General features: G+C 44.2%; 1 protein-coding gene across 2 annotated transcripts in view; it reads right to left on the bottom strand.

Annotated features, from left to right (window-relative positions):
* Positions 1–3,527: 3,527 nt before the first annotated feature.
* mipol1 (mirror-image polydactyly 1) overlaps positions 3,528–25,870 on the bottom strand; it is a 49,986-nt gene continuing 27,643 nt past the window's right edge. For both annotated transcript variants that reach the window (XM_086275768.1, XM_086275767.1), the window contains exons 11-14: positions 17,538–17,579; positions 14,343–14,434; positions 6,085–6,258; positions 3,528–3,811 (exon numbers count right to left, since the gene is read on the bottom strand). In XM_086275768.1, the coding sequence (XP_086131894.1) occupies positions 3,745–3,811; positions 6,085–6,258; positions 14,343–14,434; positions 17,538–17,579 (375 nt within the window). In that variant the 3' untranslated portion in view covers positions 3,528–3,744. The remainder of the gene's footprint in view (positions 3,812–6,084; positions 6,259–14,342; positions 14,435–17,537; positions 17,580–25,870) is intronic.

Raw genomic sequence — 25,870 nt, 5'->3', positions numbered from 1 at the left:
ACCTTGGCCTCCAGTAACGCTGTGAGGAACCTTGGAGTCATTTTTGACCAGGACATGTCCTTCAACGCACATATTAAACAAATATGTAAGACTGCGTTCTTCCATTTGCGCAACATCTCTAAAATTAGAAATATCCTGTCTCAGAGTGACGCTGAAAAACTAGTTCATGCATTTATTACTTCCAGGCTGGACTACTGTAATTCATTATTATCAGGATGTCCAAAAAACTCCCTGAAAAGCCTTCAGCTAATCCAAAATGCTGCAGCAAGAGTCCTGACAGGGACTAGAAAGAGAGAGCAGATTTCTCCTGTTTTGGCTTCCCTTCATTGGCTTCCTGTTAAATCCAGAATTGAATTCAAAATCCTGCTCCTCACATACAAGGTCTTAAATAATCAGGGCCCATCTTAGCTTAATGACCTTGTAGTACCATATCACCCTATTAGAGCACTTCGCTCTTGCTCTGCAGGCCTACTTGTTGTTCCTAGAGTATTTAAAAGTAGAATGGGAGGGAGAGCCTTCAGTTTTCAGGCCCCTCTTCTGTGGAACCAGCTTCCAGTTTGGATTCAGGAGACAGACACTATCTCTACTTTTAAGATTAGGCTTAAAACTTTCCTTTTTGCTAAAGCATATAGTTAGGGCTGGACCAGGTGACCCTGAATCCTCCCTTAGTTATGCTGCAATAGACGTAGGTTGCCGGGGGATTCCCATGATGCATTGAGTTTTTCCTTTCCAGTCACCTTTCTCACTCACTATGTATTAACAGACCTCTCTGCATTGAATCATATCTGTTATTAACCTCTGTCTCTCTTCCACAGCATGTATTTTATCCTGTCTTCCTTCTCTCACCCCAACCGGTCGTAGCAGATGGCCGCCCCTCCCTGAGCCTGGTTCTGCCGGAGGTTTCTTCCTGTTAAAAGGGAGTTTTTCCTTCCCACTGTCGCCAAAGTGCTTGCTCATAGGGGGTCATATGATTCTTGGGTTTTTCTTTATATCTATGAAGCGCCTTGAGGCGACTTATGTTGTGATTTGGCGCTATATAAATAAAATTGAATTGAATTGAATTGAACTAGAGCGCGTTTGCTGTCGCATTTTATTTGTAGTGTGAACGAGCAGACAAAAAAAATCGGATTTGATCAAAAAATCGGAATTGAGCATTAAGACCTGCAGAGTGAACGTAGCCTTAGAGATGGGGTGAGGAGTTCATCCACCCAGGAGGGGCTCAGAGTAGAGCCGCTGCTCCTCCACATACAAAAGAGCCAGCTGAGGTGGTTCGGGCATCTGACAAGGATGCCTCCTGAGGGCCTCCCGGGTGAGGTGCGTACAAGAAAGTGTTTGAACGTGAAAACGATCCAACGCATGAACCTGAACTCAGTATTTGTTCATGTTTGCACGTACACGTTTGTAAAATCGTTTGACATGAGCTCAGACTGCTCACGTGTTTGTGTGTGGATCGGAGCACGCACACGTGCACACAAATCCCTGCACACGTCTGTCAATCAGAGTTTACACTGGTGGATCGTATCGGAACACTATCTCCTGTGCAGCGAGTCCCGTCGTGAAATCTCCTCACTGCTAAATATTTCACAGTTAGTGAAAGTGACTGGGAACGACAGCAGCTCAGGCACGACAAGCTCGGCCACGTGAAATCAGCAGGTCAGCAGAGGCTGAGGATCACGGTGCTCAGAGGTCTTGACTTTCTAGAGAGTTAATCGCTACAGTCCTCCAAACTTCACGTGGCCTTCAGATTAGCTCAAAAACAGCGTGCAGAGTTTCACGGAATGGGTTTCCACGGCGACCAGCTGCAGCCAAGCCTCACATCAACGCAAGGCACTAGGGATGGGTACCGGTGTCCGGTGCCATGATGGCACCGGTTCTGACATAAACAGTAGTAACCAGACCGAAAAGCAGCGCACATTTCGGTGCTTTATTTCGGTGCTTTTTTTTTCCTGAGCTGTGATACACTTCTAGCCAATCATTTTACGTTTCCGAGGATAGTAGGCGGGCCCAGGTATGTACTTTCTTTTAGAGCAGAGCTACAGATTAAAAATGCCCAAAGCGAAGCGGTCAAAGTCTGGCTGTACTTCACAGCAAAATATGCAAACTCAGCAGCCTGCAACAAGTGCTTTAAGCTGATACTGTGATACTGTCAAAGGAGGTAACACCTTGAATCCGATGAAACACCTGGCGACGCATAGCGGTTTTTTTAAAAGCCCAGAAATGCGCCGTATTTGATAGCTTGCTGCGAGACCTCACACCGAGCGCATCTACTGCGGGTGTGGTGCCTGTTATCGGACCCGGAGTTAGCAACATCCCCCAAAAACACGAAGAGGAGAGTCCTGGCCCCTAGCCCTGCCAGTGTAGCAGAAATGATGACGGATGATGATGCAGCAGCAGCCGTTCTTCTCTGTGTGAGTAGCTTAATGTTGTTCATGTGTAATTTACATTGAGTAGGCTAACCACGTTATTACATTAATGCATGTAAGGTGAACTAGCAAACATCATCATAGCTACATGCGGCTGTCTTCTTGTTTGATGGCAGATGCTCCCTTCACCCTGGCCCAAAAGGCTAAAATGACCAAAGAAAAAGTGGAAAACAGTTAAACATGAGAGGTTTAGGACAAAGTTTGTGTTTTTTCCATTGATTAAGCACTGCTTCCAGCCAAGAGTGATACCATAAATCCCCTATAGCTGCAGAAAATGCTAACATTGCTATCTTTTTACAAATAAACAGCTGAACATGAGAGGTTTTTGGACAAAGTTTGTGTTCTCCATTCTTTAAGCACCGGTTTGAGCACCGTTTAAGCACCGGCACAGTTTCAAAAGTACCGATTTGGCACCGGTATCGGATAAAACCTAAACGATACCCATCCCTACAAGGCACACAGCGGAGCAAAGCACGGCGCCACTGTACTCTAGAGCAGTGCTCTCTGGGACGACCGATCAAACTCTGGGTTTGGTGGTTGCCAGGAACGGTACTGGTCTGACTGCACTGTGCCAGGTTTGGTGGAGGCGGGGTGATGGTGCGGGGCGGAGCAGGACGCCTCCTCGGCCAGGAGAGCTCAGAATACTGAAGTAGTGTGATATAATTACTCCTGTGTATAAACCGCCGCCCCTCTTGTAAAGCGGGTGTCTACATGCTTACTGTGGCCGAGCTCTCTGCACTCACCCTTGACTGCTGGTTTATGCACAAAGGGCAAAAAAGAACCTTGAACCTTGATGGCGTGACAGAAGAAGAAGAGCGTGCTCAGGGCGCCATGTGACCGAGCCAGGAAACTTGTCAAAGTTAAATTTTAATTAGAAGTTTTGGGAACACGAAGTCAGAGCGGCTTCATCGCGGTTGTCACGGTGATCCTCAGAAATGAAACCGAGCAGAGATTCAGTTTAAAACAGGCGAATTTAAGAAGAACCTTAAATCAACACAAGAACTAAAAGACACTGATCTCCAATTAAAGACCCTGGGGGAGGGGCGGGGCTCTCTGAAACTCCACAATCAACCAATCGACCAATAAACCATCAGGAAACAGAAGTCACGGTATCACTGTTTTATTAAACAACAAAAAACATTTGATTGATTTTAAAATGTCAGAACAACAAAAACGTTTGATTGAGAGAAAAATTTCATTCATGATTCCGGAAAGTTTGAAGCTTTTTTGGGTTTTAGAGCCGAAGCTAAGACGACGAGAAGGAAACATCATCATCGTCACTGAGCTGCTGCTGTCTTCACTGATCAGGACATCCGGCCGCTCAGATGACAGCGCGGACACTTCCTGTTCCAACTTTCTTCCTCAGCACCTCGACCAGACGCTCCAACCTGAGGAGAAAGATTTCCCGTTAGTGACGCTGAACTCTGATGTTCTGACGAGGTTTGTAAGAGCTCGGTGATGATGATGGCGGTGATCCTCTGTGGCCACTGCTCTGATGCTGTGACCTCAGTTCTCTGACTAACGGGAGGAAATGATGAGGAAAGTGAGAGGAAGATGAAATGTGTGTGTGGGGGGGGAGCGACCTGAATGACTTTCCAGCAGTCGGCGATGCTCGCTCACTCTCACTCTCTCTAAATCAAATTAAACTTCCCTCTGTAATACCCCCCACCCCCACCCAGAGCAAATATTCCTCTCCGCTGTTCAGAAACTTGGGAGGCTCTTCAGCGCCATGCGCCCCCCCGCTGGCAGCCAAATTAGAGCAGAAAGCCACGGGTTTGAGCCCAGGAGGACAGTGCGGGACGCAGACGGACGACTTAAGCTGTTTTCATCATGAATCTCATCCCTTCATCTTCAACTGATGAGCCGCCGCGCCGCAGCAGAAGAAGAAGTCACGTTATCCGGCTTCGGAGCGCCATCCTGCAGGAGCAGGAATCTGACGGATTAATTCTCCTCATCGGCTCGCCGCAGACACTCGCACACCCTCGTCTGCTGAATATGAATCATCACACCAAATCTCCTTAGTCCCACATGCTTAACCGGTCTTTGAACGCCTCCCGGAGTCTGTGAGACTTTCCGAGGCAACTTCACCGATCGGTCACTGTGCTCTCGCCGGACTGTCCAGAGAACCAGCTTATTGATCACCTGCACAAGAGATCAGTGAGCCAATGAACAGGTGACAAGGTTTGCACCTGGATAACATCTGTCAGGAGAAATCAAACATCTGGCTCTCTCTAGGAGTCTCACAGCTGAGTTAGGACCTCGTCTGACCTCTGACCCTGAGGCACAGTTATTTCCCGATCGATCAGCTCGGATCGTCAGCCTGTTTCAGGCTCTCGGCTCAGAGTCACGTGCTCCTGCCGTTGATGAAGAGCAGCGCAGAGATAAAATCTCCTCAGGCTGAAGAACAGCTACTCAGATGTTGCTGCTAATTTAAACCGCAGCGGATTTCAGGGTCCTACGAACTTTTATTTGTGATGTGAACAAGGAGACTCGCCGGGAGCCTGAAAGCGTCATCATTCTTGCCGACCTGTCCCAGCAAGCTCTGAGGGTTCAGTACCTGCCCGTCACACCTGTGGGCCACAAACAGCAGCTCACCTGATGTTTCCTGACAGCTGCGAGGCAGTTCAGTAATCATTATTAATAATACATAAAGCCATGTTTCAGAGCTCACCACTGGCAGGCTGTCCGCACAGTTCTCTGTGACGACATCAAACAAAAGAAAGTTTATTTTGTTTGATGGACATTCTTTAGGTAAACCTTTCCTCTGCGTCAAACGTGATTGACACCGTCAGCTCACCATGAAACGCCACCACTGGAGTCTCCACCCGTCATTTCGAATGATTTTAGAGACACGGTTTCTAAAATCATGAGAAATAAGCCGGGCACGGCTCTGAACGCTCGAGGAGAAGACCTCGCCATCGTCAGAGCTGAGGGACATCTTCATGCAGAAAAACTTCTTCAGGCTTGCCGGGCCGAACCGCAGAGGTCCGAGTTTGGTTCCTGTCATCATAAAAATCCTCTCCCACAGTCTGCAGAGACTCTCAGCCGTTGCAGGTCTTTAAAGCTCGGTTCAGTCTGCAGTAAAATCGGCCCTCTGGACCTGAAACTGGGCTGAAGCTACGCTGCAGATTCTCTCGAGTTTCATTCCTCTGTTTTTGTTCTTCTTCTGAGCAGCAGCGTGTGATTACTGTGCGATGAAGAGGAGGAGTGCTCTAACATTAAGCTACTGTTATGCACCAAATGGGTCAAACTGATGTTCACGTCTCCCAAACCTTAAAAAATCAGATTCGATTAATTTGAAGAACTGTTAGATTCACTCTGATACAGACACAACGACGCGCTGCGTCTGCGGCACGGCGGCAGCTTCATGAGCAGAACCGAAACACCAGTCGCCACAACATTAGGACCACGTACCTAATGTTGTGTGCCCCCCCAACGTGGTGGCATGTCACACACGGTGGGTGGGGTGGGGGGGGTGGGGGGGTTCTCCCGTTTTCTGTTCTCCTGTAGACTCTGAGCTGATTGATGACTTAGCGTGACATCAGAGTGTTTCTGTTGTCATGGCGATTGCAGCAGAACATACAAAAATATTATACATGGCTTCAGCAGCAGCAGCCAATCAGAACAGAGAACGCAACAAACAGGAAGTGAAGGCTCTGACCTGCACACTTGCTCAGTGGCCTCTCGCTCTGCCTCCTGGCAGCGCTGAAGCTCCGCCTCCACGCTCTGCTTCTCCTTCATCAGCTGCTGCAGCTTATCCATCAGGGGTGGGGCCTCAGGAGAGACGCTATCAGCTCGCAACGAGGGCTGGGAGGGCGGGGCTAAGTCCTGAGATCTGAGAGGGGAAGAGGAGGACGTTCCTGTTAAACTGACAGTCAGAGTGCATGCTGGGAAAAAATGGGTTTATTATATATTTATTTTATATTTTCAGAAACTTAAAAATATGAAAACGATTCTTTATAATAAATAAATAAAACAAACTGGCTAACAGGTAAAAAAGTGATGAAGAACCAGTGAGCTTCCACACGTTCACACATCCAACTGTAAACACTGAGGGAAACAGACGTCGACCAGCAGTTTATTTAAAAAGCACTTAAATAAAAATGATTCAGAGGCGGCAGTGTGACGTGAGCTGCAGCACATCAACAGGTATTATTGATTATTATTGATTATTGAGCTTCAGACGGCTTTAAAGCTGCTGTGATTGTCAGCGCGAAGCAGCTGATAAATAATCGATCGGTGGGATATCGATAGGTGCTAGGTTACTTAAAGGTAAACAGACAGGTCAGAGGCACTGTTGGCCAAGTTACTTTGAAAAAGTAATTAATTATAGTTACTAGGTTCTTCTTCAAAAAAGTAACTGAGTTACAAGATTCTAAAGGTATTTAATTACTTGAAAAGTAACTATTGTGTTACTTAAAATAAACGTTTAACCCTCTGAGGTCCAGGGTATAATTGGCCATTTTAACCACTTTGATGTTTCCTCCACATTTCACCTTTAAAAACTGTTTATTTGCCGTGTTTGGTCTCATCCTTTTCAGCACAACCTCACGTGTCTGAATTTACAGTCATGTTTTCATTCTGACTACTGTATTAACAACATTGATCTACAATCAGACAAAAAACATAAAATCTGAGTAGAAAAAGTTATTTTTTACTGTAACAACCACAAACATGTTTATTGAATCATATTTCATAACTTTAAATGCAAATATTTGTCAGTTTTAAAATCTATGCACAAGTTTTGCAAACAAAGTTATTTGCAGCCATTTACCTTTTACCCTTTTTTTTTTAACCACTTAAACTGTTTACAGAACAATCAGCTGTTCTGCATTTAATAAGACAAATTATTTGTGCCACTTCAAACACGCTAAACGTCACAAATCTCTCACATCTCGCTCTCTCTTTTTCCTCTCTCTCTCTCTCTCTCCGTCACTCCTAAATCTTCCTCCTGTTCCTAAACAACAAACGTCATGTTGCCATATCGTTTTTTGATTGGTTGACATGGTGCATTGTTCCACCAACATGAACGGGCTGTTTTTTTGTTTTGTTTGAGCAGAGAGGTCTCGCTGCTGTCCTTAGACAGTAAACGTGAAGCTATTCAGGAAAAACAGGCGTATAAATTGTTTATCACGACTCTGGTTTTACTGGCCCATCAACACCGTTTATAAACTGGTATACGTCACCTTGTTGCTTTGTCATCTTGGTCATGTGATTTTTTACCACAACTACTTTATTCTTCCTCAGTCAAACAGCAGCACTCATGCGATTGTTTTGCCTCCTGAGCTCCAGGTGTTGTGCTAGACAGTGATCGTGATCGCGGTCCGCGGGAGTGCGCAGCTGCTTAAAGCTGCAGCGTCCAGATTACTTACAGCTACTTCCTGCAGCTGATATAAGCTGCAATAAACTGAACACAGCTTCAACCGTCTGTTTGGTGAAAAATAGTAACGCGACCGCATTTTGTTGTTAGTAACGGTAACGGCGTTGTAACGATAGGAATGGTAATTAGATTACTCGTTACTGAAAAAAGTAACGCTGTTATCCCCATCACTGGTCAGAGGTCAAAGTTCAGACCAAATTAGAAACAGAACACTTTAAAAACAGAAGAGAGGAACCAACAGCATCGTCGTCAGGACCTTCAGCAGTTTTCTGATCCTCATGCTGCATCTGATATTTTCTCACTTCATCACACTCGACCGCTTCAATTCTGCTGAAACGTTTTCCATGTTGGAGCAGGACGTCCTAAAACTTCAATTTGTGGTTCAGCACAGCTCATATAAATCCATAAAACTGAATGAAAGGAAAACAGGAATACAATGCATACTAGGGCTGGGCGATATATCGAGTTTTTTAAAAAATATCGATATATTTTCATACGAGATATAAGATGTGACAATATCGTTTATATCGATATAGTCTATGTTACGTTATAATTATACTTGTGGAGCCGCAGGTTTGCCTCTCTTTCGTCCACTTTTGTCTCTACGCAACGTTACTCGGCCTCGCCTCTCCTTCACTGAACACAACTCCGCCTCCCCCATAGCTTCACCTGCAGGCAATGACAAGATGAAAGCGGAAAATCTCCGTTAGCGAGTTACCGCGGATCGCCCCGTGCGTGGGGCTGGACGGCGTCAACGTGTTAGCGAGCTAACCGCGCTAATGACATGCAGCCTGGAGGGGCTGCACGGCCTAAAATCCTTTCATTTTCTCAAAACTCGACAGTGCGCCTTATGTATGAATTCTGGTTGTGCTTACTGACCGCGAACCGATTTTATGTGGTACACAGCGCTCAGCAATCTGTCAAAAATGTTTTAATATGACTTTGCTAAGCTACGGAGCTGCACCGCTTGATGGATTGCGGCTACCGAGGAGGAGCCTCGCGGAGTGATGCGTACTGTGCTTCAACGTAATATTACCGTACTGTGTGTGTATAAGGACCACAAATGGCACCTGTTCAGAGACGTGGTGCAGCTGTGAAATCTGTCTCTTTGTTATTACGCTCAGCGTCTATTAGTTTACATTTTGACTGCACAATTATGAGCTTTTTGTTATGCACAAAAACAACATTGTTTTCTTTTATTTATGGACCATGATTATTTAATAAATGCTGATAATTTATTTTTGAGTAATTTCTTCATGTACATCTACGCTGTATGTAAATAAAAGTGCCCGTGTGACATCTGGGACACAGTGTGACTAAGAACTCTCTTTTTGTTCTTAACTTATGGCTTTAAAAAAAAAAAATCGAGATATATATCTTATATCGCCATCCAGCTAAAAAATATCGAGATATGAATTTTGGGTCATATCGCCCAGCCCTAATGCATACACACAGTGTTAATATCTGAGAATATCTTAGTGATAAGCACCGTTTGAAACATTTAAAGAGTAAACACACAAAGACAACCACTGATGAGCCGTCACAGACGCCGCTGCACCTGTCCGAGAGTCTGCAGAAACCATTCCTGAATCTCAGACGTCGACATCAGCGAGAGACATCTCTCCAACTTCATGGTGACAAAGCAGACACCCGACGTCACACAATATTACATCGAAGGCACAAACACAAAAACACGTCCGACGGGAACAGAAGAAAGCGCACCCTGTCTCACTTTGTTATACACATAAAAAAATAATTAGGTTTCTCAGCAGGTTTTAAAAATAAGTCTGTACAACCTCACACAAGCAACATATCACTTATTACTGGGTGGCTGTAGCTCAGGTGGTAGAGCAGGTCATCTACTGATCGGAAGGTTGGTGGTTCGATTCCCGGCTTCCCCTAGTCCCCATGCCAAATATCCTTGGGCAAGATACTAACCCGAAATTGCTCTCCGATGCATTCATCGGAGTATGAATGTGTGTGAATGTCAGTTGTGCTTGTGCGAATGGGTGTGAATGGGTGAATGCACAAGTTGTGTAAAGCGCTTTGAGTGCTCAGAAGAGTGGAAAAGCGCTATATAAGAACTAGTCCATTTACCATTTACCATTACTGGGTATCCTCGCTGATTCCTATAACGCCTGGATTCAGCTTCTGATCATCTATCAGTACTGACACCGTGAGACTTGATCAGAGGTGTGAGCATCGCAGCAGAGGCCTTTGTGTCCAAGTAACTGAGGATAAAAACATGAAGCAGATTTTCCTGGCCTGGCTTTTTATAGCACCTTAAAATAAAACCATGAATCAACATGTGAAGCAGAGTTACAGAGGTGTGATTACAGCTGAGCAGTCATTTGTAAAAGTTTAGATGTCAGAGGCCGACAGCACTGAACACAACAGCAGACTGGTGTGTGGTAAGAAAAACAGATCTGATGGTAAACTGGTCTCTGAGGACACAGAGACCGAGAGCTGTGCAGGAAGTAACAGCCAAAGAATTCATGACGATGTTTCTCAAACGTGAAGCGCAGTTTGATCTTCTTTTGCTGCTGGTTCAGTCAGAGAGATGAAACCTGCAGCTTCTGAATCTGAGCTGTCGGCTTCCAGCCGGACAGCGCGTCTGTGCCGTCAGGTGACAATCCCCGCTCGGCGTTTACATCTTTGTGCAGAATCTGTTTACCTGCTCTCATTTACTGTTTCAGCTGTTTGTTAATAGAAATAGTTTTTTGAGCTCTAAGCTGACACTCTGCCGTTTCTGATAAAATGCATTTATATTTAAAATTGGTTCAGGAGTTTTTAAACCCACCTCCAGTTTGGGCCATCAGCGAAGAAACCAAGTACGCAAACACAGGCCTGACCTTTGACCTGCTGAGATCTGTTTTATCTAACCCGGTCTGCACTGCTGAGGTTAGCGGCGTCTGATCAGGACTAAGAGACTTGAAGCATAAATAACTATGTTTCAGTCTGAGGAAATCAGAAGGAATCACTGTCTGGATATTTTAAATCAGTCTTCACGCTGGGACGCATTTCCTGTGATCTGACAGGATCGCTAACAACAGGCAACACAACATGAAAGAAATCCAGCTGCTTTTTTTTACTTCTACACTATAGCACCTCCTCAGAGGTACTAATACGTCAGACTGAACATGCCTGGTTCAGAGGTTGAAGTGCAGCTTTTTGATTGGCTGCAAACTGAACAATAACCAAATATCTCTCCTGTGAGGGCATCAAATCAGCACAGAGACCCTGAGAAAAACCACCAATAATAGAGAATAAACAGAAACTGTAACACAGCAAACACAGAATGTGACCAACACGTCAAAGGTCAATCTTCTTCTGACGTCCTGCTAATCCCGTGGACCAACACACTGATGAAAAACCATCTGACACACATCTGTCAGCCTGCCGGGCTCAGAAATCCAGCTGTGAGCCTTCAGACTGCTCAGGACCAGTACTGAGACCAGCTCCGAGCCCGTGAGAGGAACAAAACGTCCCCACTTTGAGGCTGTAATACCTGAGACCCCACACACACACACACACACACACACACACACACACACACACACACACACACACACACAGGGTTTAATGAAGTAAAATCACAGGAAATTAGTTTTTATTTCCACCAAGAAAACTGAAATCAAACAAAAATCCTGATTCCCCCCCCCGACATCTCAGCAGGCGTCCAGCATCAATCCTGATGATTTATGGAGACTCACAGTTTGGCCAGCGTGGACGCCTCGCTGCTCATCTTTATTCTGACTCAGGCTACTGCGGCGCTTCGCTGTGACTGCCGAGTGGGGCCTCAGCCCGAGTGTTCTTCCTCAGGGCCGGTCCTGAAACCGCGCCCTCTGACCTCTCTGATGCTTTCTGTTGGGTTTCGTTCATGTTGTGCACCGGCTACATAGGGGCTGACAATGTTGTCGCGTCTGTCCTTTTTATCCTCCCTCGCTGGTGTCTGATCTTCTTTTCTGTGCCTCTTTGCTGATTTGATGAAAGCCCAATTAGGATAACCACACATTTTGAGTGCTTCCTTTACATGTGTGTTCCTTCTTTTTCCCTTCAGGCTTAGAGGGAACATGTTCTGCCCGGCGGTGTAGGGTCCTATGTAGCCGGTGTTTCTCTCTCTCATTATAGGTTCACGCCCTCGAAGGAGGAAACACCTGTGCCTCATCAGTGTGGATGGCATTCAAGCCAGGAAGCAACGGCTGTTCTTCGCTGGATCGTTGTGAGAATCACGTCAGTGAAAGTTGAGCGTCTAGCAAGTGTTTTTCCATGTAGTTGTGTGTTTGGAATCTAACGAGCGTTTCTTTGTGTGCAGACCCTCTGGACTGTTTTCCCCGGTGTTCCCTAAGTGACGAGTGTTCGAGTGGATTCGTGTTTGGATTGTTTGGAGAGAGACAAGAGTGTTCACCTGGATTTCCCCCTAAGTAAAGAGAAACGACACTCCATCATTACTTTAAGAACTGAAGGTCAGTCAGTCCGTGGAAATGCTAAAACTTTGAATGTGTCCCCAAGTGCAGTCTCAAAACCAGGTGCTACGATGACACTGGCTCACCTGAGGATGCCCCAGGAAAGGAAGACCAAGAGACCCCTCTGCTGCTGAGGATACATTCATCCGAGTCACCAACCTCAGAAATCCCAAGTTGACAGCACCTCGGAGCAGAGTCCAGATAAATGCCACACAGAGCTCCAGTAGCAGACACATCTCTACATCAACTGTTCAGAGCAGACTGTGTGAATCAGGCCTTTATGGTCAAATAGCTGCTGAGAAACCACGACTAAGGAAAAGCAACAAGAAGAGATTTGTTTGGGCCAAGAAACACAAGAAATGGACGTTAGACCATCTGTGCTTTGGTCTGATCAGTCCAAATTTGAGATCTTTGATTCCACCTGCCATGTCTTTGTGCGACACAGAAAAGGTGAATGGACGGTCTCTACATGGTTCCCACTGTGAAGCATGGAGGAGGAGGTGTGATGGTGTGGGGGTCTTTTACTGGTGACACTGGTGGGGATTCATTCAAAATTGAAGGCACACGGAACCAGCATGGCTACCACAGCATCCTGCAGCGACATGCCATCCCATTAAGGTTGGGTGATATGTAGAAATTTTCCAACCAACAACCATCAGTCCAATCGCCAACAACAGGTGATATATTCGCACAGGAGCAGACTTTTTGATGGGCGGAGCAATGTAATCATGCATGGACTGATTTGTGCGTTTAGAATTTATAAGTTTTGTTTGGAGGGAATATTTTACCTACTTTTCTTGTTTGTTTCATAACATAGCTACTTTTTGGATTATTTATTTATCTGTTAATTTATTTGAGATGCGCCAAATTGCACAAAACACTTAACTTTTTTAATGCTCACTGGAAGAGACTTTGATTTTCAGCTTACTTTTGGTTTAATTTTGCATTTGTTGTTGGGTCAACTGTGTAAGACAGATAAACACGGTTATAGTGGAAAAAAGAAGCCAGTTTCTCTTTGTTTCCCTCCCGCCATTGTAGGTTTTTTAAATAAGGTTTTTGGATTTTTCTGAACATAGGCTACTGCCTTTCTTTCTTTCTGTTATGAGTTTGAGTAAATGAATCGCTGCATTTGGGCGCACTTTGAGGAGGGTGCATTTGCTTGCCGCTGGAAGAGGGTGCCATTAAAACAGTGCTATTATTTTTCCGTTGACTGCTTCTCTTAGCCTCAACCAACATTATCAGCAAACGTACTCATGGACAAATAAATAAATAAATAAATCTCTCTAGTAAAACTGATTGGTGAAAGGCTCAGCCTCAGTGGATATATTCGCCCAATCGCCCAACCTTACATCCCATCATTTATTTTCCAACAGGACAATGACCCCAAACACACCTTGTGTAAGGGCTGCTTGACCGAATGATGGAGTGCTGTGCCAGGTGGCCTGGGCTCCACAGTCACCTTACCTAAACTCAGTGGTGATTGATGGTGAGATGGTTTGGGATGAGATGGGCTGCAGGTGAAAACTAGTAATGACTTCATGAACTTCTTCACAAGTAAAATGTTAACAATTAGAGAAAAAATGACTCAAAATCATCCCACAGATGTAATATTATCTACAGCTACTTTCAGTACCATTGATGTTATTAAGTTAGACTCTTTTTCTCCAATCGATCTTTCTGAGTTAACTTCAATAATTACTTCCTCCAAACCATCAACGTGTCTTTTAGATCCCATTCCTACAAAACTGCTCACAGAAGTCCTGCCACTAATTAGAGATGATGAAATCATGGAAAATATTATTATTTTTTATGATTTCACTAACTGAAAGGACATAACCCAGCTGAAATCAGCCGCTCCTAATATTACTCACTGATAAATCCACAGCAGGAAGTGATAAGGGACTTTCACAATAAAACCACAGATTTAAATCAAAGCTCTGACATATTTTAACTGACACCTTAAATCAGCTATTTGGTGTCTCTGAGACCTGGGTCCTTGTTTGGACCGAAACCACAGATTTCTCCACATTCCTGTGGATGAACATCTTTAAGTTCAGACTCGTGTGTGCTGACCTGTGATTGGCTCGTAGGGCCCGAACCTCCGCTCCCAGCCGCCGCCGGTCCTCCAGAGCACCGTCCCTCTCCATCTGCACCTTCTGCAGCTCCTGATTGGATGAAACACGCGTCAGTTACAGGTAATCAGCTGATTTCAGTCTACACCAGCAGCAGAGAGGCACGTTACATCAATCCACCCGAGGCTTCTGGGAGCCGCGCTCTGATTGGCCGACCTAACCATGTGTTTGTGTTTTAACTGCTCGTGCTCACGAAGAGATCAAGCCATGGCTCTCAGCGCTACTTCCTGTTCAAATAAAGGATTAATTAACTAATGGACTAATTAACTCTAACGCGTGTCAACACTGCGCGTAATGAGGAGGGGTTTACAGGTGCATTGTGGGAATCAGAGGGGATTTCTGCGTTTGTCGAGCACCGTAAATTAACGGTAATGATGAGGATTAGATGCGTTAGTAAGGCGCCGGCGAGGCAACGAGAGAGAGAGAGGACGCGTTTTAATCTGCATGGCAAAGGCAACAACACAGGAAGTGACATCATGACCAATCACAGCGTGTTTCAGAGTCTGTATCGTCCAGTTTAGGTTACGGTCGTGGATTAAACCTTAAACGAGGAGGGGGGAGTTCCTCTGGGCTGCGCTGCAGCAGGACCACAGAAGAAGAAAAGGCTGTTTTCATTTTAAAAGCTCTGCCTGTCTTTGTAATGATGTCATACTTCCTGTTTTTATGACCTGCTGAGCCCACAGTGAGGCCAGGCGGCAGTAAAGCAGCAGCAGTGTTTTGTAGTCCATATTCTGGGTGTTGTAGTTTATACATGTCACCGTCACAGAGTCCAGAGTCCTTGTGAACTGTACTTAACGTCACCATGGTTTCCACCGAGGTTGAAGTTTCTGACGAGTCATCAGTGAGCAGAACGCAGACGCCGCCGGAGCGCTGCAGCTGCCAGAAGGACATGGGTGATGCCATCGTGGTGAAGTCAGCAAGTCTGCTGAGAGGATGCAAGGATGTGCTGGACTGAGTGGAGCCATTTTTAATGGGCATGAATGAATATAAAAGGCAGCACGGTGGCACAGAAGGCCCTGGGTCCGAATCCACCGTGTGGGCGGGGCCTTTTATGCTGCATGTTCTCGCCAGCTTCCTCCCACAATCCACACACGTGCAGTTAGTGAATGGTTGTCTCTGTCCCTGTGCTGGCCCTGTGACAGACTGGAGACCAATCCAGGTGTGCCCTGCCCCGCGCCCTATGGTAGCCGCGATAGGCTCCACCCCCGTCACTGTGAGAAGGATAAGGAGAAGAGAATGGATGGAGAGATGTACTTTTTATTTATTATTCGTTGTACTTGTTCTGTATTTTACGAGTGAATGTTGTATTTCTTTAGAGGAGCCGACATCATGATTAATGAATTTCCTTCATGGGAGTTCGGAGGGGGCGGAGCTCGCACTCTGATTTTAATCCCTATAAAGACCGTGTGAAGCGTTTTGTTTTACAAACATGTTTTAAATAAAGTTTATTACTTTTTGTTATTTTATTCCTTTCAAACAGCTGACCACTCCTCCTGTATCTTCCTCCCCTCTTGTCCTCCTCCTCTGCGACTCTGCACAGGGAACTGAATTTGTGGACAACCGCGGCGGGCCACCGGCGGCGGGCCGCTGCATCGCGCTTTTGCGTCGGGCTGTGTCTTTGGTCAGACTGTGTGGAAGTCAGCCGCAGCCTGATCCCGACCTACTCCCCTATGCTAATCGAAGCCCTCGAGGTCTGGGAGTTTAAAGCGAGACATCAAAAGAGGAACCAAACCCGGAGAGTCAATATGTGTCTTCTCCAGCCGGGCCGGAGGAGACGCTTCAAAAGAGCTGCCCGACTTATTAATCAGAATAATTTCCAAATGATGTGAGGAGCAGGCGGGAACGACGCCGCGCTGACCTTTAACACGACGAGTTAAGGTCAACCGAAGAGGGAGGACGGGGGAGGAGGTAATAAAAGGAGCCCGCCCGAACCTTTACCACCAAAGAGGGGAGCTGTCTTTAATTAGCATGGAGGAGCAACAGGACAGGAGGTGGAGGTGGAGGTGACAGAGGCACGGGGTGAGGAGGAGGAGGGGGGAGGGGGGTATATGAAAGGAACTACTTTGACCTTTAACATGAGGAGTGTGTGTGTGTGTGTGTGTGTGTGTGTGAAGGGGGGGGGGGGCTCAGGATGTGGAGGTGAGGACGAGAGGAAACTTTAATTATGAGAAGGAGGAGCGCGGCGAGGAGTAAATGAAACGCTCCTCCTCTTCCATTGACCTTCAACATCCACACTGTAACTGTACTGACTGTGGGAGTAACTGAGTACTTTACTCAAGTACTTCAGGATCACTGATATTGGTTTTACTTTTTTGACTGCACAGACCTGACAGACGGAGCCGTCAAAGATCAGTAATCAATAATCAATCAGAGAGATGGAAAGCGGCCTGGATTTATCGAAGGTCTCCGCTGAGTCGATCCAGGTTCACGGATGGAAGCCCAGAGGTCAAGTGTGCAGAGGACGGCTGTGAATGCTGTGTTAACGTGTACGTCTGCGTGGAAACGTTTTGCGTGCGTTGTAACGTCTGGTTTCTGGTGTCGGCTGCGGCGGCTCTCTGGCCGCCTGGCGTTAATTTGCCGGCAGCTGCTGAGTTTGTGTGTGAAATTAAAAAGCTCTCCAGGCTCTAATCCCCACAGAGCCCTCAGCCTAATTAACAGGCTTCAGCAGGAAAAACGATGGCGCTACATTAATAACAAAATTTAATCAGAAGAACAAAACAGACGCAGGCAGAGCAGCAGAAACAGATTCTACCGAGACTCGACTGAAACAGAAACCTCGCATCAACAAACAACAAACTTTAATCAATGAAACTAAAACCCAACGTTTCCATGTTTGTAAAGGACCTCCTAAAAAATCAATAACTGCTCAACTTAAAAATGTAATTTCTTTGATTAAATTTAAAAAAATCAATGATCTAGTTTATTCTGACTGATAAACTTTGATGATGTGTCTTTCCTTGCTTCACACTTTGTCACTTTTAGTGTGAAAGGAGCTAGAAGAAAGAATACTTTAAGAGGTAATGGTACTGAAGTGTTAAAAATAGTGTTATTGTAGGCAAACATCCAAATATTGACCAGGGGTGTGTGTGTGTGTGTGTGTGTGTGTGTGTGTGTGTGTGTGTGTGTGTGTGTTTACCTCGCTTGCCTGCTGCTCTCTCTCTTGTTCCAGGCGTTTCCACTGCACGCAGACAGGGACAGAGTTAATCTGCAGTTACTGATCGGACCAATCTGCAAACGCACATTTTAACTCATATCTATAATCAGTCATTCAGCAATTGATCCTAATCAATGAGCTGAGCTGTGGGCACTCGGCTCTTTCAGCAGTCCGAAGTGTAGAATCATGTTTTTACAGTTTCCTCATATATTGATCCACTGACACGCTGAAAACACGTGATCATTCGAGCTGAACACCTCAGCTTCTGTCTGACTGATGGTGGAGTTTTTCAGCCCTGAATGCTGCCTGCAGACGTTTTAGGACAGAAGCCTTAGGGGTCACAGAGGTCAGAGGTCAGCACTTAGGCCAACCTTAGGCCGCAGCTGTCAGAGCAGCTCTGATTGGTCGTCACGGTTATGTAAGATTCTGGTGTCAGAAAATCAGGAAACAGGTGAGAGGAAGCAGGCGAGACAGACGCCTGAAACTCCGCCTCCAGTTGCAGGCGTTAAACAGAATCACAGACGGGTTTCACCTGTGACTTTTACCACTCAATGAGCGTGGAGCTCATGGAGAGAAAATAAGGCCTTTACCAAAGTGTTTAAATTCCCTCAGGACTGCAACAACATTCAAATGCATTGCACGCTGATGTCACAGCCACAGGATATCACCACGGTTACAATCACATCACCATCACAACCACGATGACCACCACAATCATCATCATTGTTACGACCTGTGGCCATAAAAAGTCTGTGTGAGCTGCTGTGTTTCTCTTGATTGTGTCTCTCTGCAGGTCCTTCCCCTAATGAAGAGCAGAGAGCTGCTGATTGGACCGTGGTGACTGCGTTCAAAAACCCGCTCTGACAGCTGCCAGGAGGGAGAGAGAAGCAAGCGAGCAGCTTTGACAGCAGACGCGGACCTGGACTCCAACTTTTTGGGTTACTTTGTATCTGTGTAAGCGTGCTCTGTGAGAGCCGCCACCTGCGGGTATAAACTCAGTGCTTATGCATAAGCACTGAGTTTATACTTATGCATAGGCTGAAGGGGTGAGCTGCTGAAGGGGTGAGCTGCTGAAGGGGTGAGCTGCCTTTTCTTTTGAACTGTTTTGTTAACTCAAAAGACACGACGTCGTACTCTCATTCCCAGCGCTTTATTCGTTCCGCCATTTTACATACAAACAACAACAACACTTCGCGGGCAGGTCACGCATGTAACTATCTAGCCACTTCTGACCACAAACTGTACGTGTACATGCAGTATCAATAATGGCTGACCCCAGTGCCTCAGTCAGCAAGATTTCAGAGTCTGGCTTTAGTGTACAAAGTAGAGATGGACCGATCCGATATTACGTATCGGTATCGACCTAAATGACTGGATCGGATATCGGAGAAAAATAAAAAATGTAATCCGATCCATTAAATATCACGAAAGCACCTCACAAAACTTGCAACACGCCGTAACTCACCTCAGAACGTTAGCACGTCGGAGCAGTATGCATCACGTGATAGAGCGGCTGTGGCATGCGGGACCTGTCGGTGGTCTGGATAGCATTTGGAGCTTCGCTAGCAACCCGGCATTTCATCTCCGACAAAGTTATCCCCGAGAGAAGTAAAGCAAGTGTGTAAGTCCATCTCTGAATGTTTGTAAAGCATTCCTGCGTTAAGCTTAACAAGCGATATATGGAGCGACTGCCTCTTCTTGCTGCTACTTCAATCATGAAACTGCTTAATGATCAGCTGATCGGCTTTTCTGTCGCGAGTCCGTCTCTCTTGTTTGTTTTTGGCCCACTTTGCACCAGAAAGAGGAAACCAGTGGATAAACAACAGCAGCACATTTAAGCTTGATAAGCTGTTGTTAGAATTTATTTAATATTACTTTCTACACCAGGATCTTTTTCTACGTAGCTGACGCTGGTAACTGTGCAGGGGCGGATCTAGCAAAGTTTAGCCAGGGGGGCCGATAGGGCATGAACAGGGAAAAGGGGGCACAAAGACATACTTTTCTTTCTTATTCTCATTTAAAATGTCTAGCTTTTAATAAATAATTATCTGACACCCAAAGTTTTAATTTGATGTAAAATGAATAGAAGTCAATTACTGTATATAGTGACTATTAAGTCTAATATATATACCCTAGTAAGCTATAGTACTTTTTCCTTTGGGAAGGTACCATCTGTGCAGTCTGCAATTTTGTTGAAGAAAGATGTTGAATCTATTTAATATTTCTTGAAAAATAATTGATTTCTGTGCATTTTTTTTCACACTGCATCAAATTAAGGTTGATTACGTCGATTAAGCATCATGAGGTGGAGCGTGAGGGGTGGTTCCCTATTTTTTATTTATTTATTTTTGTTGTTGCTGGGAGTTGGAACCCTATTAGTTAGGTTGCTTAATATTTACGCTAAGTACTCTTTAAAATACCAGAATAGGGAGGATGGTGTAGGTTTGAGTTTATTAGATTGATCAGTATTGCTGAACTATGAAATATTTTTTTTTGCATACAGGTATAACAGAATAGCTTTAGTGTAGTTGTTGTTTTAAACTTGAGTATGAACTTATACAAAATGCAGCAAGATATTTAAAAAAAACAGTTTTGTTGATTAAAACACATTATATCGGATTCATATCGGTATCGGCAGATATCCAAATTTATGATATCAGTATCGGTATCGGACATAAAAAAGTGGTATCGTGCCATCTCTAGTACAAAGTAATGTTACACTCCTCCACTTTCCCATCTTCAGTTAGCTTTACTTGGTCACCATTATGATGAGGACAGTCTTTCGCCCAGTGGTAAGTGCTCTGACAAATAGCACATCTTGTTCGCTTGCCAAACTTGTCAAGTGGGTTGGTACCTTGTAGTGGTTGTCGCTGTCCACTCTGCGACGAAGTACCGTTGTTTCGTTTGTATTTGGGACCTCTTTGTTCCGTAAGGAAAACTGCATCTTGGTTCAGTTGAATTCCGCTGAAAACTCCGGTTACTTTCCCTCCGAAAATCCGTTTCAGTGCAGACTTCATAGACGCAAACGTTAAGTCCGTGCACACTGTCGACTTTCCTCATCAAGACAAGCTGTATCTAGAAGCTTAAATGCTAGCACAGCATCAGGCAGCGTCATGTTGTACTTTTTCATCCGGTTATAACGCTGTTCAAAGTCTATAATGTAGTCTGCCATGGACACGCTGTGGTTCTTTGCAATGCAGTCAAAACACGAGTAGGCTTCATAAGCGCGATCTTTCTCTTCTCTCTGAAACACCGCGTCAAGTTTTGCAAGTCATCTTTGTCCAAATCTTCCGCGTGTATCTCCATGGCCGTTTCTCTGGCTCTTCCCTCGAGCCCCAGCGCCACCGCGAGTGCCTGTTTCTTTTTATCCAGCTCCGTAACTTGTCTCCAGATATTGACTTCATTCTTCCAGCACTCGTATGGCCTGGCTTCATCAAGCTTTGGTGGTACTTTGTAATTTGAAACCATCCTCTGCTACCAATGTTAACTCAAAAGACACAACGTCGTACTCCGATTCCCAGCGCTTTATTCGTTCCGCCATTTTACATACAAACAACAACAACACTTCACGGGCAACAGCACTCTCGCGATATAACAGAAAATAACAAGTTAACATGTTTTCTCCTATTTCTGGGCTAGGAAGCGAGGGATAGTATTAGGGCTACACGATTAATCGTTAGAAAATCGCGATCTCGATTCATACTTATGTGCGATCTCATTTCCAAATGACAACGATTTAAAAAAAACAAAAAAAAAAACAAAAAAAACAAAAAAAAAACCAAAAAACGACGACGACTGTACCGCATTTTGATCCGGGACGTACTCTGCATGAAAACAAGCGCTCACTCTTCCTGCTCAACAAATGACAAGGGCAGAGCCTTATACCACGTGATACAGAAGCTGTGCCGCGTGATGCTAAAATTAGCAGGGAAAAAACAATGGAGAGCACGTCAGGGATGACGAGAGAGTGACAGGAGAAAATCCGTCCCGGTCAACCACCCAAACATCAATAATGGGAACCTTATACAGCGCTTCCCTATACACGTCGAACTCAAAGAAATTACGGAGGCTATCACTTATCACCTGACCAAAGATATGGCTCCCATCAACACTGTGCAAAACGAGGGATTTAGGAAAATGGTCAACACCCTAGACAAACGCTACACAGTGCCGTCCCACAACTATTTTTCTATTGTTGCACTACCTGCTCTATACACGCAGTGTCGAGCAACGGTGGAGACGGAATTTCAAGCAGTACAACATTTAGCGGCGACAACAAAACGTGAGACATTTGTTGTTTTTAATGTTTATTTATTGTTTTTATGTTCGGTCTCAACTGTTACGAAGTTGATGTGCAGTTAATAAGTGCAATAAATATTTATACTGGAAAAGAAAATCGTGAGAGAATCGTGATCTCAATTCTAAGCCAAAAAATCGTGATTCTCATTTTATGCAAAATCGTGCAGCCCTAGATAGTATTGTCATTTGTTTGTTTTGTTTCTTTCTTAGGGTTTAGTTAGTTTTCTCTTAAAAAAATAAAATAAAAATAAAAATAAAGTTCTATCTTATCTTATCTTCTCTGGCGGGACTTAGTTGGTTTTGTTTATTATTTTGGCCTGGGTTCACCCTGGAGCTACGCTTCCTGACATTGAATAAAATCACCTTTTTCACCCATAGCTGGTTTCGGCTGTTTGGTTTGGGAACCAGGGCGGGTGCTTGCTTCTCTCTCCTCCTTCTCTCAACCTTATGTGCTTCTCTACACGCCTAGACTAAAGGCGTAACAACCATCTCAACCACCATCTTCATCACCACCATGACCATCATAATCATCACCATCACATCACCATCACAATCATCACCGCCATCACCATCATGACCATCACAACCATCATCATCACGACCATCATAATCATCACCATCACAATCACATCACAATCACAACCACCATGACCATCACAATCATCACAATCACATCGCCATCAAAACCACCATGACAATCACAATCGTCACCATCACAATCACATCACCATCACAACCACCATGACCATCACAATTATCACAATCACATCACCATCACCATCACCACTATGACCATCAAAATCATCACCATCATTATCATCACAATCACATCACCATCACAACCACCATGACAATCACAATCGTCACCATCACAATCACATCACCATCATCATCACCACTATGACCATCAAAATCATCACCATCATTATCATCACAATCACAATCGTCACCATCATTATCATCACAATCGTCACCATTAGGGCTGCTCAATTAATCGAATTTTAATCACGATTACGATCTGGGCTTTCAACGATCATTAAAAATGTCTGAGCCGATTATTAGCCCCTCCCTCATTTATCCGCGACACCTTGAAGGCCGGTCCGTGAAAATATTGTCGGGCATAAACCGGTCCGTGGCGCAAAAAAGGTTGGAGACTGCTGAGAGGACCCGAGGGAAGCTCGGAAAGCTAAGCAGAAGTTATTTGGAGAGGAGAGTGACTGCCGTTGGTTGAAAAGAGAGGTAAAAAAAAAACTTCAGTGGTGTTGCACACTATTTTATATTATTTTTTAAAGTCATTGTTAACCCTTTAAAGCCGGTCAGACCAGCACGCTCCGTTTTGTGTAACCTTTTTAAATCCATGTAGAACCTGAACCATGTAAGCTAGTGCAATAATTTGTTTTGCATATGAAACCGGAGGAGTTGTACTTACATCTGATGCCATCAGCTTGTCCTCGGTCACGGTTTCCTTCCACATATAGCTTTGCAAAAATTGCATAAAAAGCGCTTGCAGGAACAAAAACAGAAACAGCTTTGCCGATCCAATCAGCTGTTCGTAACACTTCCCACAGTGAAACAGACGTCAGCTCGAACTATCACATGTCCGCCATTTCCTGGCCGAAACCAGAAGTGACGTCATTTTCGCGGAAAATGTAGTTTTTTACTTGTAGGCCTTAAAAGCCGATACTGGTCATGTTTGACTTTTCTGAATAGTTTCTGGGATGTTTGCACTGCTGGAAATAGTTTATTTTGATGCACCTGCTGTTTTCTTTGCAAATTTGCATCATAGGATTGTTTTTTCGTTTTTCCTGCAGTATATAAAAATTGCTGTATCTCCAAAATAAAACTATGAAGACACTCAAAATAAATTTCCTGTTGTTGTAAACTATTTTTTGCAACTTTTTTGTATTTAAAGTTTTGAGGGATAAACCTCTTAAATTTCTCCAAGAAGAAATATATGTAAAAAAAACAAAAACGATTTTCAATTTTTTTGTAGTTTATTGCACTTTTTTGCAATTAATGTAGTTACTATGGACTTAATGCATACATATTATTAAAATATGGGCTATAACAGTTGTATAGCAACTTGAAATGCTCCCACAAATGGCACTACAACATGTAAAAAAAATAATATAAGCTCTGGCGGACTTGGTTCTATGGTAGGTCTTAAAGGGTTAAATAAATATCGTCATATAATCGAGATCTCAATTTCAGTGAAAATAATCGTGATTATCATTTTTGCCATAATCGAGCAGCCCTAGTCACCATCATTATCATCACAATCACATCACCATCACCGCCATCATCACCGCCATCACCATCATTATCATCACAATCACCATAACAATCACAATCATCACCATCACATAGAGCTGGGCGATAGAATGATAACGATATGTATCGCGATATAACTTTTACTCGATAGAGAAATTAAGCTATCGCGATAGACCTCGCCGCTCTTGTCCTCTTAAAAAAAAAAAAAAAAAAAAAGGTCAGCCAATCCAAATTAAGTAGCGCAGAGCCGAACCAATCACAGCCGCAGCGTCACGTCGCGTGACTTGTTACGTACAGCACAAGTGCCAAGCCACACGTGTGTTTGTTTGGGAAGCAGCCAGTGCGTAATGGAGGAAATGAGTGTGCCGACTAAAAAAAAATCAACCGAGCGTGACCGAAGAGAAAACAGATGATGGTTCCAATGCCGGAGAGATTGTCGAACGGAAGAGCCATATAAGTTCCGTAGTGTGAAGGTATTTCGGCTATTTCAAGTCTGACAAAAAACAGAGTAGCGTGCACTGTAAATTGTGCCGAAAGCAAGTCTGGAAATACAATAAACTGGTGCATGCGTCACACTGTGCGCCACGTTATTGTTTCGGTGAAATGAATTTCTACAATACTGTTAATTCTACTCTCTGCAGTGTTTAAATGCTTACATATACACACAGTTACTGTCCGTCCACACATACGACTCAGTTCTGCTTCTATGCCCCAGCTTTGTTTACTTTTTCCCACCGAGGCTTCTAGACTTCTGATTGGCCAGTATTTCTGCACGGTTAGGAATCTAGCGCCACCTGCTGCTTTGGCATGTTCATAGCAGCGTTTTCCTTCATTTCTGCCTTTATGTGTGGACGGGATTATTTTTTAAAACGAAAACGGAAAATCTCCGTTTTCAAAAATACCCGTGTACGTGTGGACGTAGCCTCAGTCTCTGACTGGAAGCGCTAATTCGTCATTCGGCTTTTGTCAGACTAAAGTAACTGTTAAAACTGTTTGAAAAGCTCAGCTATACAACAAGGAGAGATTGAGAATTTCCTTTTAGTTCTCAGTTTATTTGATATTGACAAAAGTTAGTCAGTTTTGTCTGTTCTTCTGTAAAACAAACTAAGATTTATTTTTAGAATTAATATTTTGTTTCTAAGTGGAATTGACAATTTAGTCTGTTTCGTTTGTTCTATTTTGAAACTTAAACGCTTTAGCGGCTGCCTTTTGTGTAGTTTGCAATATTTGCCTTTATTTATCTGAAAAAGTCTCATGTTCCTTAAGTACATCTACCCTGTTGAACTTATTATGGGAAATAAATATTTAAATAAAAACAAGCTGCTGATTATTTCACATTTTACTTGTGAGCAACGGCACATTTAAATCTTACAAATATAGTTATTTGGCTTATATCGTGATAGATATCGTTATCGCCTGAAATGAAAAAAACATATCGTGATATGAAAAAATCTCATATCGCCCAGCTCTACCATCACATCACCATCACAACCACCATGACAATCACAATCGTCACCATCACAGCCACCATCATCAACATCATCATCACCATCATTATCATCACAATCATCACCATCACAATGACCATCAGGATGACCATCATCATTGTTTCTATTACATTGAAGTAAAATCAGCCAGTTAAACTCAGATTTTGTTGCATTTGGGTGTAATCCGTCGGGCACAGCTGTCTCCAGCTGTTTCTGTCAGTAAGTGAGGAACGAAGGTCTGCCTGTGGAAATCACACC

The sequence above is a fragment of the Aulonocara sp. 'chitande type north' Nkhata Bay genome, linkage group LG19, assembly GCF_057382095.1.
Source record: "Aulonocara sp. 'chitande type north' Nkhata Bay isolate Kocher_YH1m ecotype deep benthic linkage group LG19, A_spYH_male_GT1.1, whole genome shotgun sequence".
In the NCBI taxonomy this organism is placed as follows: Eukaryota; Metazoa; Chordata; class Actinopteri; order Cichliformes; family Cichlidae; genus Aulonocara; species Aulonocara sp. 'chitande type north' Nkhata Bay.
The sequence above is the reverse complement of the archived record's forward strand: the minus strand, read 5'-3'. Positions and strand labels throughout refer to the sequence as shown.